The sequence below is a fragment of the Rhincodon typus genome, chromosome 9 (genome assembly GCF_021869965.1).
Source record: "Rhincodon typus isolate 14 chromosome 9, sRhiTyp1.1, whole genome shotgun sequence".
Lineage (NCBI taxonomy): Eukaryota > Metazoa > Chordata > Chondrichthyes > Orectolobiformes > Rhincodontidae > Rhincodon > Rhincodon typus.
The window spans coordinates 37,635,318-37,651,313 of NC_063340.1; the positions used below are offsets into that span (position 1 = coordinate 37,635,318).

Here is a 15,996-nt window from a genome sequence, read left to right on the forward strand (position 1 = left end):
CAGCATATTGATTGCATTTTCATTATCTACTGGCTCGAGGAAACAATTAAATTAGTCAAACAGGGCTTTCCATTTACCAGTGTCTACTGATCTTGCTTGATAAGCTTGTGCTTTTTAAGTATTTGCTATTTTATCTTGTATAACAGATTCAAAGAGCTTGTCCATAACTAATGTTACACTGAGGAAATAGCTGGTGATTAAGTGGATGATGACATGTATTGGTGGTGGATATTGCCAGAAATAACATCAGAGCTGATAGAACAGTAAATCATCTGTTGTGATTTCAACATTTCGTGCGTATTGCACTACACAACAATTAGGTAGAGCATTCTATCAATGGTTCCTTTCTTCATTGTTGCAGTGCCTTCAGAATTCTTCTAGAAACTGATGAAGATCGACTGCTCGTTGTTTTCAATCGGGGACTAATTCTGATGACGGAGGTAAAGTAAATTGGATCCTTTTACTCCTTGTATTATGCTTTTTTGCAAGACATTTGGCTTATTCATTGTTCGCTAGTCAAAGATGGAGTAGACAGTATGTTATGTTGAATTTCAGTTTGTTTTTAAAAATATTCATGTACACCCATTACAAACTACAGTATACACTTTTTCTTGAAATCTCAAAACAGTAAAGATGTTTTATCTGCTAATCTCGCCACAATATCATATTAATATGCAGTTGCTCATTTTTAGTAGATTGGAAAATGTCTGTAGAGCTGTTAATTTATGTCAGTTACTTTCTGGCTTTAGTTTAACTGCAACTGCAAATAAACTACAATGTATTTCTGTCAAATTCTGTTCAAAGGAAATGGTAACGTTCTGATAAACTTACTTGGTTAGTAATCCAGAGGCTTAGAGGCAGTGCTCAAAGAACACTTGTTCAAATCTCCCACTATGGCAACTGGAAGAATTTATATTCAATTACTAAGTGTGGAATGAAAAGTTAGTTTCAGTACTTTTTTATCTGCTCATTTGTTCAATGGGCGTGATTTCCAGCAAGAACGACATTTACAGCTAATACCTAATTGTCACTGAGAAACTGGTGGTGAGCTGTCTTCCTAAACCCTGCAAACCGTGTTGCATTGATACCAGCACAATAAGTTCAGAAGGGAGTTCCTGGTTTTTGACCCAATTACACTGAGAAAGCAGTTACATTGTTCCAAGTAACTCTCCTCAAGCTTAGAGGAGAGCATACAGGTAAAGGTGTTTCTACCATCTGCTGCTCTTGCTCTTATTCTTTTAAGTTATTGATGTGTGTTTGAAATGTACTGCTGAAGGAGATTTGGCGAGTTGCTGCAGTTGCCTCATATGCACTACTACCACTGTGTGCCAGTATAAGGGTGAATGTTTAAGTTGGTAGAAGAATTGCTGGTCAAGATGACTGCTTTGTCCTGGAATTGACCTGCTTGAATGTTAGTGGAGCTGCACTCATCCAGGCAAATAAAACCAGTCCTAGAATTTCCTCCCTAACAGCATAGCGGGGATAATGACTCAAAACAGATTGCAACAGCTCAAGAAGGCAGGTCTCCACTACCTTCTCGAGGACAATTAAGGATGGATATAAATGTTGGCTGAGCCAATGAAGCTCACATCCCGTGAATAAACTGTTTGAAAATTGAGAATATTCCACCAAATAACTGACCTGTGAATGGAAGATGATGGGTGCACTTTGGGAAGTTAGGAAGTCAAATTATTTGTTACAAAATTCCCATTCTTGGATGGGAGAGTGATACAGAGGCATACAGGTCTACTTTGCACAGGGCGTGTGCTAGGCGAGATCAAAGTTAGCAAGATCAACGTTATTTGATTTAAAAGAAGATCAATTAGGAACATCTAACAAATGTTGGTTTTGCCAGTGAAGTCCACATCCCATGAAAGAATTTAAAAAGTATAATATTAGCAACCCATTCATCATATTAAATATTAATTTAATCCACTGACGACACACAAAGGCAGTGGTGTGTACCATCTCGAAGATGTACAGCAACAATTTCTCTAGTCTCCAATGACAGCATCTTCTAAGGCCATGACCTCTACAAGTTCAAGGATTGCAGATGCATAGGATCACCGCCTGCAGGCCCCCTGCAAGTCTCTCACTGTCCTGACTTAGAATTATATCACCATTGTTTCACTGTCACTTGGTTAGAATCGTGGAACACGCTCTGCGGGTGTACCTCTATTATATCAATTGCAGCAGGCCAAGATGATTCACACCACCAACTTGAGGAAATTAATGATGTGTTGTAAATGCTGGCCTTGCCAGCGACACTGGCATCCTATAAACCAATAACAGAAAAAGGATGTACAGTCAGTTAGATGGAATGGAATGTTTGATTTATTTGATGAATCCGCATCCAAATATAACAAATAACAAAACAAACTAAGATGTCCTTAGTTCATCCTAAGGCTTGGAGATGTGTCAGATGACAATATATATCATATTGAGCTTGCCAAAGTAACTAACAACCACTGACCTTCAATCCATGCTTTGTGAACATTAAGAAAGCATCCAAAGTAATCAATTGAAAACAAAGCTTCACTTTTTAATTGTTTTCAGTGCATCCTAATTCATCAGTTGCAGTTATCTTTTGCTGTTGTTGTATTTATTTGGGGACATGTCTAACAAAATTAACAATGTTAGGGAGCAATTGGAAAATACAGCAATAATATTGCACGAAGTGGGCTGGTTTGCTTTATTTGTGATTGTGTTGAGTTGGCCATAATTCTTTTGATATCGAGAAATCAAAACAATTAGTTCTGATTTTCTTTTTAATTTTTCAGTCTTTTAATACTTTGCACATGATGTACCATGAGGCTACAGCTTGCCATGTGACTGGGGACTTGGTGGAACTTCTCTCTATTTTCTTATCTGTTCTGAAATCTACACGTCCGTATCTGCAGCGGAAAGGTTTGTTGAGTTTTGGTGTTTTTTTATTGGAGTGATATTGATTTTTTTTGTGAAAGGGTTTCTTAACTGTCTCCAAAGGCTATCTAATGAAAGTTTAATGTTTTTGATGGATTATTTTAAATCCATTCTCTCATGCCCCTTATAATAGAGGGTTGGAATGCCAAGAAGGAAATTTACTATTGATGTTAGACAGCATTTTTTTTTTCAAAAATAGTATTTGCAGTGTGGAGACTTAATAATTTCAAAAGCCTTTAACAAAATTTTAAAATTCCACCTTTTGATATTTGCAGCTAAGGTAAGATATCCTTACTAGCGCAACAGAATATTGTTTTGCACTAGAACATGCAACTCATTCTTTGATGTTGTATCCTTGTGTATTCTTCATCATTTTTTTGTTTTGGGATTTTGTGATGTAATATATTTCTTAAATATTTTGTCCTCCTTGTTACGCTATACTAGTATTGATTGTTTGTTTCCGACAATAAGATATATCATTTTAAGAATGATTTGCAGCTTTCAAATTTCAGATTCATTATGTTTTAACTCTGTTTACAGATGTTAAGCAAGCCTTGATCCAGTGGCAGGAAAGAATCGAATTTGCTCACAAGCTTCTCACATTATTAAATTCCTACAGTCCGCCAGAACTTCGAAATGCCTGTATAGGTAATAATACCATGAGGTCATACTTCAACTGCAACTAAATAAATTTAAATTGGCATCTGTAGTTTATCTGGATTGGCTAGTCTCAAAATTAATATTGTGCTGTGTTCAATTGTCAGGTTGCTGCTGGGGCTATTTCTGATGTAAATTTTGACTAGTAAAAATTTGACTAGGTAAACATCTCCTCTTGAATGGTTGGAGGACCCTGCATGAAGTCACTCACAATGTTCACCATAATTTTTGCTCCACAGTATAAAAGCAGAATTCATCACAATTTAACACTTATCGCTCAGACACCAGTCTCTTGGTTGCTGCAGGAGTTTCTTTTATATGTTCACAAGGTGTGGTCAGCACTTATTGCGTGTTCCTAATTGCCATTGAGAAGGTGGTGGTAACCTGCTGCTTTTTTGAATTGTTGCAGTCCATGTCGTGTAGGAAGGGAGATCCATGATTTTTACTTAGCCACAGTGAAAGAATAGCAGCATAGTTCCAAGTTAGGATGATGTGTGTGGAACTTGCAGGTGGTGATGGACCCATGCATCTACTGCCCTCGCCCTTCCAGGTGTTAAAGGGTTTGGAAGGAGCTTTGGCAAATTGCTGCTGTGTAACTTATGAATGCTACATACTGCTGCCTCTGTACATCAGCAGTAGAGAGAGTAAATAAGGTGGTGAACAGTGTGCCAATAAAGCAGGCTGCTTTTGTCCCAGATGGAATCAAGATTCTTGAATGTTGTTGGAGCTACACTTATCTAGGCAAGTGGAAGGTATTCTATCACACTTGTGGCGAGTGCCTTGTTGATTGATGGTGGTTGAGGAGGTAAGTTACTTTTTACAAAACTTACAGCTCTGATCTGCTGTTACCACCATAATATTGATATGTCTGGTCCAGTTTAGTTTCTGGCCAAGATATTGCTTGTGGCGGGGGTGGGATTCAACTATTGTAATGCAATTGAATATCTTGGTGAAATGGTTAGTTATTAGAGCTGATTGTTTCCTGGCAGTTGTTTTTCTTTTACACATTCCTGAGATGTGAGTATTGCTGGTTAGGCCAACATTTAATGCCTATCCCTAATTACCCTGGAGAAATTGGTGGTGAGCTGCCACCTTGAACTGCTACAGCCCTTGCGCTGTAGGTTCAACCATGGTGCTGTAACAAAGTTTCAGGATTTTGATGTAGCAACAGCTAAGAGTTGGTGATATGGTTTCAAGTTAAAATGGTTGTGTGGCTTGGAAGGGAGCTTGCAGGTTCCATCTACTGCACTTATTCTTTTGGGTGGTAGAGGTTGTGAATTTGGAAGATGCCATCAGAGGACTCCTGGAAGTTTCCTACAGTACATCTTGTAGATGGTACAGATGTCAAACAACTCAATTGTTTTACCCTGGATGATGTCAAGCTGCAGACATTCAGGTCTGTGGAGAGTTTTTCTTTGCAATATTGACTTGTGCCTTGAATAAAGTGGATAGGCACTAGGGAGTTGGCAAGTGGGTTACACGTGTTAGAATTCCTAGCCTCTAAGTTTGGGAGAGTTTGGAAAGTGCTGGTAAGTGAAACCGGGTGAGATGCTGCAGTGTATCTTTAGATGCTGTGCACTGTTGCAATTGAGCATTGGTGGTGGAGAGAGTGAATATTGAGTGGCACGCATGTTATTTGCTAATCATCTGTCCAAGCCTAGGCATTGTCCAGCTCTTGCTGCATATAGACGTGGATTGAATGCATCATAAAATTGTGAATGGTGCTGAACATTGTGCAGTTATTAGTGAACATCTTCACTCCTCCCCTTTATGATGGAGGGAATGTTTTGATGAAACAGCTGAAGATGGTTGAACCTAGTAAACTACCCTGAGGAACTCCTACATCAATGTCCTGAGACTGAAATGATTGACCTCCAACAGCATGCAATTACGGAACAAGAGTAGTTCACTTGGCCCTTGAAGCCTGCTCCACCATTCAACAAGATCATGGCTGATCTGCTTTTAATCTCAACTCTACCTTCCTGTGTACTTCTGATTATTTTTCATTCCCTTGGCAATCAAGAATCTATCTTCCTCTGCCTTTAAAAATATTTAAAGATTCTGCATCACTGCCTTTTGAGGAAGGGAATTCCAAACCCAATCTATGGGAGAAAGGAAGGTTCCTTATCCCTGTCTTAAAAAGATAACTCCTTCATTTTTAAACTATAACCTCTAATTCTGGATTCTCACACAAGAGGAAACAACATCCTTTCCACATCCATCCATCAAATCCCCTCAGGATCTTGTGTTTCAGTTAAGTCAACTCTGACTTTCCTAAACTTACTCCTAAGGCGATCTGCTCATTGCAAGTATTAGTCTAGAAAACCTTCTCTGAACTGCTTACGGTGCATTATCATCCTTCTGTATGTACACTGACCAATACTGTACACAGTATTTCAAATGCAGTCTCACCAAAACTGAAGCACAACCTCCCTACCCTTGTATTCAATTCCCCTCACAGTAAAGCATAACATTCTGTTGGCTTTCCTGATTACTTGCTGTACCTGCACACTAACCTTATACAATTTATTCACTAGTGCACACAGATCTCTCTGCATCTGAGTTCTGCAACCTCTCGCCATTTAGATGATATGCTTCCTTTTTATTCTTTTTCTACCAAAATGGACAGTTTCCCACATTGTACTCCGTTTGCCAGATATTTGCCCACTCACTTAACCTACCTGCATCATTTTGTAGGCTCCCTATATCTTTTTTTCACAACTCTTTCCTACCTTTTTTGTGTTATCAGCAAATTTAGCTACCATACCCTTGGTCGCTTCATCCAAATCATTTATATAAATTGTAAAGAGTTAAGGCCCCAACATCAACCGCTGTGGCACACCGCTTGTGACATCCTACCTGCCCGCCTGACAAAGTTTCGTTCCTAATTTCTGCTTTCTGTTAGTCAACCAACCTTTTATCCATGCCAATATGTTACCCCCAACACCATGAGCGTTTATTTTATACAATAACCTTTGATGTGGCCTCTTATCAAGTAGCCACAGTCATTTTCCTTTGTGCTCGATATGGCTCCAACCAGAGGAGAGCTTTTGCTCTGATTTCAATTGATTTTGGCTTTACTAGGGTTCCTTGATGTCATACTTGTTCTAATCCTGGCTTAATGTCAAGGACAGTCACTCTCACCTTAACTCTAGAGTTTACCACTTTTGTCCATGTTTAGGCCACAGCTGTAATGAGGTCAAAATATGAGTGGCCCCGAGTCCAAACTAAGTATCAGTGAGCAGTTTATTGCTGAATATGTGCTGCTTAGGAATATTGTTGATGTTGACTTCGCTGTTGCTTGAGAGTAGACCAATGGGACAGTATTGGGCAAGGGTGGATTTACCATGCATTTTGTGGGCAAAGTTGAGTGACAAGAGTTCAAGTGTTCTTCTGAAATTGTAGGTAAACACTTGATGTTCAGTTAGAGCAATTTATCTTTATATATATTTGTGACTGTTTTTAAACTGGAGGCAACAGCAACAGTAAATATGTAAATTCTTTACGATGGCTTGGGAATCTATATAATTGTTTTAAGAATGTGTAATAAAATTAATTTTAAGAGTTTGTATCATGTGAAGGGTAATCTGATATTGTCCTAATTAGTCATGTTTACTGCAAACAGGGAGACCTTTTTTTCATTGCAGAGATTATAGAAGGCTTAAGAGATTTTTGTGAGAGTCTAATGTCCCCATGTTTATCTGGTATGGCAGACAAAATTGAGTATTTTCCTTAGAGAGAGACAATCGTTGATGTTGGCAAGTGAGATGAAGTTCTGTCCAGACAGGTTTGCTGAATAAAAACATATTCATTTGGATCATTGGAAATTTGTTTACCTGTTCCTTCGTACCAGGTTAATTTAAAATGTGTCTTAGTTACTGAATAAAAGGTAATATCAAGCTTTCTTAACTAAACCTGTGCTAAATTTGGAATTAGAATCAGTTGTTAGGTCGCTCAAGGGCATTTTACTCAACAAAACCTACATCTCCTGGAAAAGAAAACTGAAGAGTTAAACAGGGAATTCAGGCCCAAAGTTAAGAATTATCTTAAATTTTACTATAATGTGAAGAGCACCATGGGTGTTTGTTGATTGAATTTTTTTCCAAGGCTTGAACATGTAAAAAACGGCAGACATAGGTGAAAACAGTAGTGAGAAGCTAAAAATTGAACCATGAGGTTCGAGTCAGTTTCAAACAATTTGACATTTGCTGTCTAGCTCTAATTAAGAACAAAGGAAATTGCCAAATCAAGAAAGTAAGAAACACTATGATAGGATTTCTTCATGCATTCCAATCCATAGCTGTCTATATTCAGAAGACAGATGGTATATCGGCAATATTATTCTTGATAAAGTTAACTAGACGAAACAAATTGCACGACCTTTGGTCTCATTTCAAACAGGATCCCTCGGCCCGTACGGCACAATCCAATGCTGATTTTAAAAAGCAATGTGGAGTGCAAGAGCAAGGTTACTGGTCTGTACAGGCTACAAATCTAATGTTGGTAGAAGAGTTTGAAATTGGAAACCAGTGTCCATTTTAGTGGAATATGATGCTGCTTCCACTTACACTAAAAATTACGACACGTTGCAGCCCAAAATAATGTGACTGAGGACAACATGTCAAGAGTTTTTAAAGAGCAAAGGATGGTAACAGCAATGGCCTAAAGCCAGCCAAACCTGTATTGGGTTTTGTAAGATTGTAAAATAACACTGAAATTTGCAATGAAGTCTGTTTTGTAAATACAATGCATTATTATTGTAGCCAGTGTAACATGGAGTACATTATTTGATGAATTGTTTGGGATGTTAAGACCTAGCTGTTTTTCCAAGTGCCGTAAAGTGAAATTTACTGCATGATAACATTTTTTGTGGGGGTGGGGTCTGATAGTTTTGGGAAATATGGTGACCTATGACTCAAAAACAGTCATTGCATCAGTTATTAAGGCATCACTTGAAATTTTCTTGGATAGTAAGAAATTCTGGATCCTTGATCTGGAATTTGTTCCAATAGCAGAGAACTTGAGACAGAAGTTATTTGGACAGATATAGAGGAGAGCTGGAGAGTGAAGACATCTGCAAAGAGTTATGAGAGCTCTTTGAGGCACTACATAAGCATGCTTGAAAGATTTAAAACCTGCAAAACTGCAAGTTGTTTGGAGTTGCTACCAGAAGTAGCCAAATGGTTAATTGAGGTGTTATTGGTTGGTCATTCAGAAAGGAATTTTGTCAAGAATTGTGACTTGAGGGAGAGTGGTTCTTAGAATTGTATCTTGGTGCCGATTGTATCTGTAAAACCCAGGGATTAAAGCTATTATCAGATAGGACTCCTGATCCACCCTACATGAATAAAGAATATCATATGGAACTGTGAATCTAGATATTGGAATACATGCTGAAGGCAAGTGTTTTTGGTAGTATAAAATATTTCTTTGTTGTCTTGACTGTTCAGAGAACAATGTAAAACTTACTTTTGTATTTGAAGCATCATGCTGTTAATTCTTATGTAATTTGTGTTGGTTTTGAAGCATGTTAAAGTTAAAACTATAAAAAGCAGAATTTTGGACAGAATCTTCTGCTCTCCCTGGTGACAAGCTCAAAGGTGGGAAGGACATTTGATTAGGTGGGTCCGTGATATACCTTAGCCCTACCACTTTTGCCTGTCCACGGAAATTAAGTTCTATTTGGAAGGCCCTTGTTCAACTTCCCTGCACCACTTTCAGTTGAGGCCCCCAAGTACCCACTTGAGGATCGCTGAAGGCCCTCATCCCATCACAGCTGAGACTAACCCGGCTGCATTGGCTTGTTGTCAGTCAGCTGCTTGTCACCACAATGGGGGAGCATGGGAAATGTTGTAGTGATAATGATGTGGATTCCTTGATCCTAGTGCCTGATCCTGGGGCTCTAAGGGATGCAACAACCACAACTGCTCAGTGGTGGAGTTGAGTGAGAGTTACCGACCTCTGGCTGTGAGGTCTTGGTGTAAGGTGAATGTCCACGTGTGGCCTGGCCATTGCCTGATTGATGTCAGGTTCAGCAGGCCTTCACAAAACTAGGCACAGTGGGTATCTCTCTGGCTCTCAAGCCAGTAGGTGAGATCCCTGATGCCAGATCAAGATCTCCTCATCAATGTTGGTAAATTCTTCATTTGAGGGCAATTTCATAAATTTGATTGCTTTGGAGATTGGTAACAGTTTGTAAAAAGGAATGTTATAAATCCCAGTGTCTACAAATTATATGTGAATGATTCCTGGCGTTGTATGAAGACACTGTTTGGATCTCGGTATAGTTGACCAGTAGGGATTTTCAGGGATAAAGGGGTCTTTTTCAGGATGACAGCTGGTAACTTAGTGGAGTTCCACAGGGGTCCATGTTGAGACCATAACTATTCACATTATCCATTAATGATCTGGGCAAAGGAACTGAGGGCATTGTTGTTACGTTTGCAGATGACATAAAGATAGGTGGAGGGACAGATAGTGTTGAGGAAGTAGGAAGCCTGCAGAAGGACTTGGGCAGACTAGGAGATTGGACAAAGAAATGACTAATGGAATACACAATGGGGAAGATGTGAGGTTATGCGCTTTGATAGGAAGAATAGATGCATAGATTATTTTCTAAATGGGAAAGGCTTCAGAAATCTGAAGCACAAAGGGATTTGGGAGTCCTAGCTCAGAATTCTCTTAACTTTAACATGCAAGTTCAGTTGGCAGTTAGGAAGGCACATGCAATGTTAGCACCTTTTCCAGAAGACTAGAATGCAAGAGTATGGATATACTGCTGAGGCTGTAGAAGGCTCTGGTCAGGCTGCATTTGGGATATTGTGAGCCGTTTTGGGCCCTGTGAGGCATTTTACACGAATGATCCTGAGGATGAAGGATTTGTCATATGAGGAGTAGTTGGGAACTCTGGATCTGTACCTAATGGAGTTTAGAAGGATTAAGAGGATCTGTTTAAAACTTACAGAATACTGAGAGGCTTGGATAGAGTGGACATAGAGATGATGTTTCTACTAGTAGGAGAGACTAGGACCAGAGGACACAGCCTTACAGTGAAAGGACAAACTTTTAGAACTGAGATGAGGAGGAATTTCTTCAGCTGGAGGGTGATTATTCTGTGAAACTCATTGCCACATAAGGCTCTGGAGGCCAAGTCATTGAGTGTATTTAAAACAGAGATAGGGCCTTGATTCATATGGGGATCAAAGGTTAGGGGAGAATGAGGTTGAGAAACATCTCAGACATGATTAAATGGTGGAGTACACTCAATAGGTTAAATGGTTTAATTCTGCTGCTATGTCTTATAATGTTAAGGTCTTTGGTTATTTCTGATTCAAGTTTATTCTTTTTTTCATCCCCAGTTTTCGATGGCCCTGACAAAAAGGGAAAAAAAGAAAATCTATAATGTGTGATGAGGTCACATTACTAGTTATTGGTTCAGTAACACATGGATATGTACCCACAATTCACGATACATTGAGTTCCTGATCTCAAGTAATTTGTAAACAGAGAATATGAATATTTTCTTTATAGGCAAAAGGAGAAATTAGGCATGAGTCCATCTGGGTTATTTACTTCTAATGAGAAAACTTTGGCTGCAGCATTCAGTTTGAGAAGTGGAATTGTATTTCACGTGACTATTAGCCTAAAGCTGTGGCAGGACAAAATATAAATTTATAAATGCTATTTTTCTGTGTTCATTGCTATGTCTGTTTTTCTGCCCATCTTTGAAAGATTTACTTGTATGTTTGTACTGACCACAGTGTTGATAGAAAACTAAATGTAAGGAATTTGAAACAAGCTTGGGATTTGTGATGGATATGAGATAGGGAGTTTGCATTTGGATTACAGTAGCTTGATTTAAATGCTCATAATTTTAGTCTAGTAGCTGGAACTGAAATCACTTTAAGAAATCTGTATGGTAACTTTTTTTAATTTCAGGAATAGTTTGTAGAAAATTACACCTTTTTGGCCAGCCACTTTATTGCATCCAGTCACCAAAAGAAGAAAAACTTGTATCAAAGTGCAATTCAAGCAGGTGTTTTTGAAAATAACATCTGTATCTCAAAAAAAAATTATGACTACACTGCTTCACACTTCAAAATAACTCGATGAATTGATCATTTTTATTTAGAAAGAAAAGTCCATGGTAGGACATACCAAAAACAGCATCTAGAAAATGTTTCTTTTTGTGTAAATTAAAGAAATTTGTCATTGCTTCCTAGATGTTTTAAAAGAACTTGTTCTTCTGAGTCCTCATGATTTCCTTCATACTTTGGTGCCATTCCTTCAGCACAATCATTGCACCTGTCACCATAGTAGTATACCAAGTAAGTACAATCTTTTACACAGTTAACTGGAAGATAATAAAAACAAATAAATCTCTACTTGCTTTGGAAGGTTCTGTTTCACTCTTCATCTTTTAAACTAATTTTACAGTGTCTTTAGGGCCCTATTTCCCCTGTCGTGAGAATATAAAGTTAATGGGTGGAAAAAACAATATACGTCCTCCCCGTCCCGAACTCAATATGTGCCTCTTGCCCACGATGGTGGAAACGAGTAAGGTATGTAGAGATCTATGGAAATGTGTTATGCAGCAGACAATTTATTATTTGTTTCAGAGATTAAATGTAACAGAAAAATTAACACTTTTTGTTGAGGTAGTTTCATCGTGAAATTTCATAGGCTTCTACTTTCCAAGCTGCTGCTGCTGTTAGGAGCTCCAATTGCTGCAGTAGCAGTGCTTTTAAAAATGTATGACAGATTTGCAATACCTCAACTAAGGATACCCATTCCTAGGCAAAAGCCAGTCGTGACAAAACAGAAACAGCAGCCAATGTTCTGGCAAACTGAACATTCAGTCCATCAATTTACTACATAGAATGTCATTGAGTCATGGAGTGAGAGTATGTCTGGCAATCACATTTGGTAAATCGGAAATCATACTTTTATTGCAGAGCAGAGCTTGATCCAAACCCTATCCTTGTGTATTTTGTTCATGGTCCATCTGCTTGCTGCCTTCAATATCTTAGATAATTTCCTTCACTTACTACAACGTAAATGTAAATTTGTATGTCACTTCTAAGCTTTTTTATTTTGTAACTAAGATGGTTTTTCAATCCTCCAAAGCCTTTGGTTTGTAATTTCCCTCAGCAGGTTGTGAAGGGATTTCTTTATATTAGTTCATGGAGTGTAAATGTCATTGACAACGGCAGTATATGCTACCTAACTCTAATTGTCCTTGAGATTTGATGGTGAGCCACTGCCTTAACAACTGCAGTCTGTTTTGTGTTGGTAAACTTTCACTTTTGTTAGGGAGAGTATTTTAGACTTTGACCCACACCAATACAGATTTTATAAAACTGGTACCACCTGTTTCTCTGTATCAGTTGTTTATGTCAATTTGGATTGGTAATTTTAATTGATAAAAACCCACTAGTAAGATTTAATTTTTTTTTGAAAAGGCAGTCTGTGCTTCAGAATTGGCTTTGGGTTTCTTTTCCCAAACAAACATTGGCATAACGGAACATATTGAAGGTGTCCTCTGGTTTCATTCTAAATTTGTGATTAAATATTCTGTCTGCAAGAGTACATGCGCATTTAAATGTTTACAGTTTACGTTTGTCATCCTTAAACTGTTTAAGGTATGAAGCGTTTTGTGTTCCATAAAATCTAAGATGAAAAATTTGCTGAGGTCATGATCTTCTTGAGTAATCTGAGTCTGTTTTGCAGGGAAAGGATGATGTTTATGACCGTGTACTACTGGATTATTTCCTTTCTTACCATCAGTTCATCCATCTCTTATGTCGAGTAGCAGTGAACTGTGAAAAATTTACAGAAACTCTAGTGAAATTAAGTATGTACCAAACTGACTTTTTAAACAGATAGCATAAATACATGCAGTGAATGTATCCGTGTTCTAGTCTGGTAGTTTATGTACCAAAGTAATTTTAAAAATCTAGCATTTTCCCAATGAAGATTATATTCCTTTACTCTCTCATTGGTAGATTTCCTAGAGAAAGCAACCACTTGTGGCCCATGTAATGCTGAAGAATGCCTTGACGAATTGAGTTCTAACTAATAACTCTCTGACAACATTTTGAATAGGCTTATGTGATGTAATTTGTGTGCATTACTAAAGGATTCTTTTCTTTTTGTTTATCTTGGATTGTTTTGTGATTCAGTGGGGCCTTAAGGTTTGTTAGAAGTTTCTGTAATTTTTTTTAAGCTAAAGGGATATGGCCATGGTTAGAGCAAGATTTTTGGATGCCAGTTTTACTTTGAGTCTTCAGCAGTCCCAAGGGAAGGATAGAGTGAACTGGATTGCCTTAGACTAAAGTGTTAATGTTAGTCCCAAAGCAGAAATATTGGGATAAAACCTTGAAGAGGTTGCTTAAAGATGAGTACATTGAAGTTCTGGTTTATAATAACTTTAGGAAGAAGCTATCTGCAGTTCTAGTCTAAAAGTTGAAGTCAAGTGATTTAAACTACCAAGGTGTAAGATACAGAGGTTCCTTGGAATGTGGGAGAATGAGGGGTGACCTTACTGAGGTGTATAAAATCATGAGGGGTGACCTTACTGAGGTGTATAAAATCATGAGGGACATAGATAGGATGAATGCATATAGTCTTTTTCCCAAAGATGGGGAGTTGAAAACTAAAGGGCGTAGGTTTAAGGTGAGAGAGGATAGATTTAAGAAGGACCTGAGGGGGCAACTTTTTCACGCAGAGAGTGGTGCATATATGGAATGGGCTGCCAAAGAAAGTGGTTGAAGCAAGTACAATGGCAATGTTTAAAAAAACACTTGGATAGGTGCATGGATGAGAAGAGTTTAGAGGGATATGGACCAAATGCAGGCAATTGGAACTAACTGAGTGGGTACCATGTCAGCATGGACCACTTTGGGCTGAAAGCCTGTCTCCATGCTCTATTACTCATTGACTCTAATATTGTACAGGTGGTGATTTGGGTACTGTATCAGGTGTGTTTTGGGTAACATACATAAGCTGTTTCGCTATTTTGTCTTTGCAATTTGTGCAGGGTGTTTTTTGGATTAATAGAGTGTTTGTTTTAAAATGTTTGTATTATATGGAGATGTTTGGCTGATTCTATTTTATCTTAATTTCTTTTGTTAATAAACTTCTGCTGTAATTGTTAAAGCAAAATCTGCGGCATCGCATGCTTATGTTTTAGTAAGACACCATGTAGTTAAAACAAAAACAAATGAAGATATGATAGATCCTAGACAGAACCCTGTCTAAATCAGGTTTGTCCAGTAATAACATCAACTAGGATCAAAACACTTGCATGTGTTACAAAACTGGTTTATTCGTAGAGAATAGGAGTAGGAATATGCCATTTGATTCTTTGAGCATACTGTGCATTGAAGAACATCATCACTGACCTAATCAGTTTTCTTTTTCCATTTTCCTAACTGCCCTCCATAACTTGGACTCCTTTGTAGATTCAGAAATCTGTCTAATTTAGCTTTGAATATACAAGGATCAATGATCACGCCTCCACTGATCTCTGCAGTAGAGAATTCCAAAGATTAGTGAAGCTGAGAGAAGAACTTTCCTCTTATCACAATCTTAAATAAGATTATCCTTATTCTGAAATTATATCACTAGTTTAAGATTCACCCAAGAGGGGAGACAACATTTCCAATATATGCTGTCACACCTCTTCAGGATCTTATATTTCATGAAAATCACTTCTGAACAAACATAGGACCAATCTACTCAACCTTTCCTCATTGGATAACCCTGTCAACTCTGGAAACAACTCGGTAAACCTTCTGTGTACCACCTCCAATGTATATACATCCCTCCTTAAATAAGGACACCAGAATTTGCATACATACTCCAGATGTGGTTTCAACAATGTCCTGTGCAGATGTAACAATACTTCCCCACTCTTATGCTCCATCCCTTTTGCAATAAAGGCCAAATTCTATTTGCCTTCTTAATTACTTCTGTCTGCATGCTAAGTCTTTGTGATTTGAGAATGGTGACTCTGGTTTTCTGCTATGCTGTAATCATATTCAGCCCATTGAGTTTGTGTTGTGAAGCATTCATTCTGTGCCGGTGCCTTTGTAGTCTTGCTCATCCTTCTTTCTCAGATAATAATCCCATTCACTCTTCAATGTCTCAATTGACCACATTTTCACCATATTCTTTATTTGCTCATTGCTGACCTGGCCTGCTTTTATTGAGAAAAAACAGTGGTTGGCCGCTTTGAACTGCTGTAGTAAATGGAGATTGGGTATATACTGATAGGATGGAAATTCCAGGATTTGGACTGAGCAACAGCGAAGGATTGGTGATATAGTTCCAAGTCAGAATGGTGGCCAGTTTGGAGGGAAATTTGGAAGTGGGTTTTCCCATGCTGCTACTGTCCTTTGTCCTTCTAAATGGTAG

At 38.2% G+C, this 15,996-nt stretch overlaps 1 protein-coding gene across 3 annotated transcripts in view; it reads left to right on the forward strand.

The window, feature by feature from the left end:
* usp34 (ubiquitin specific peptidase 34) overlaps positions 1 to 15,996 on the forward strand; it is a 267,373-nt gene that overhangs the window by 240,304 nt on the left and 11,073 nt on the right. For all 3 annotated transcript variants that reach the window (XM_048600750.1, XM_048600752.1, XM_048600751.1), the window contains exons 68-73: positions 362 to 440; positions 2,781 to 2,907; positions 3,463 to 3,570; positions 11,802 to 11,906; positions 12,016 to 12,140; positions 13,309 to 13,432. In XM_048600750.1, coding sequence (XP_048456707.1) covers positions 362 to 440; positions 2,781 to 2,907; positions 3,463 to 3,570; positions 11,802 to 11,906; positions 12,016 to 12,140; positions 13,309 to 13,432 — 668 coding nt within the window. The remainder of the gene's footprint in view (positions 1 to 361; positions 441 to 2,780; positions 2,908 to 3,462; positions 3,571 to 11,801; positions 11,907 to 12,015; positions 12,141 to 13,308; positions 13,433 to 15,996) is intronic.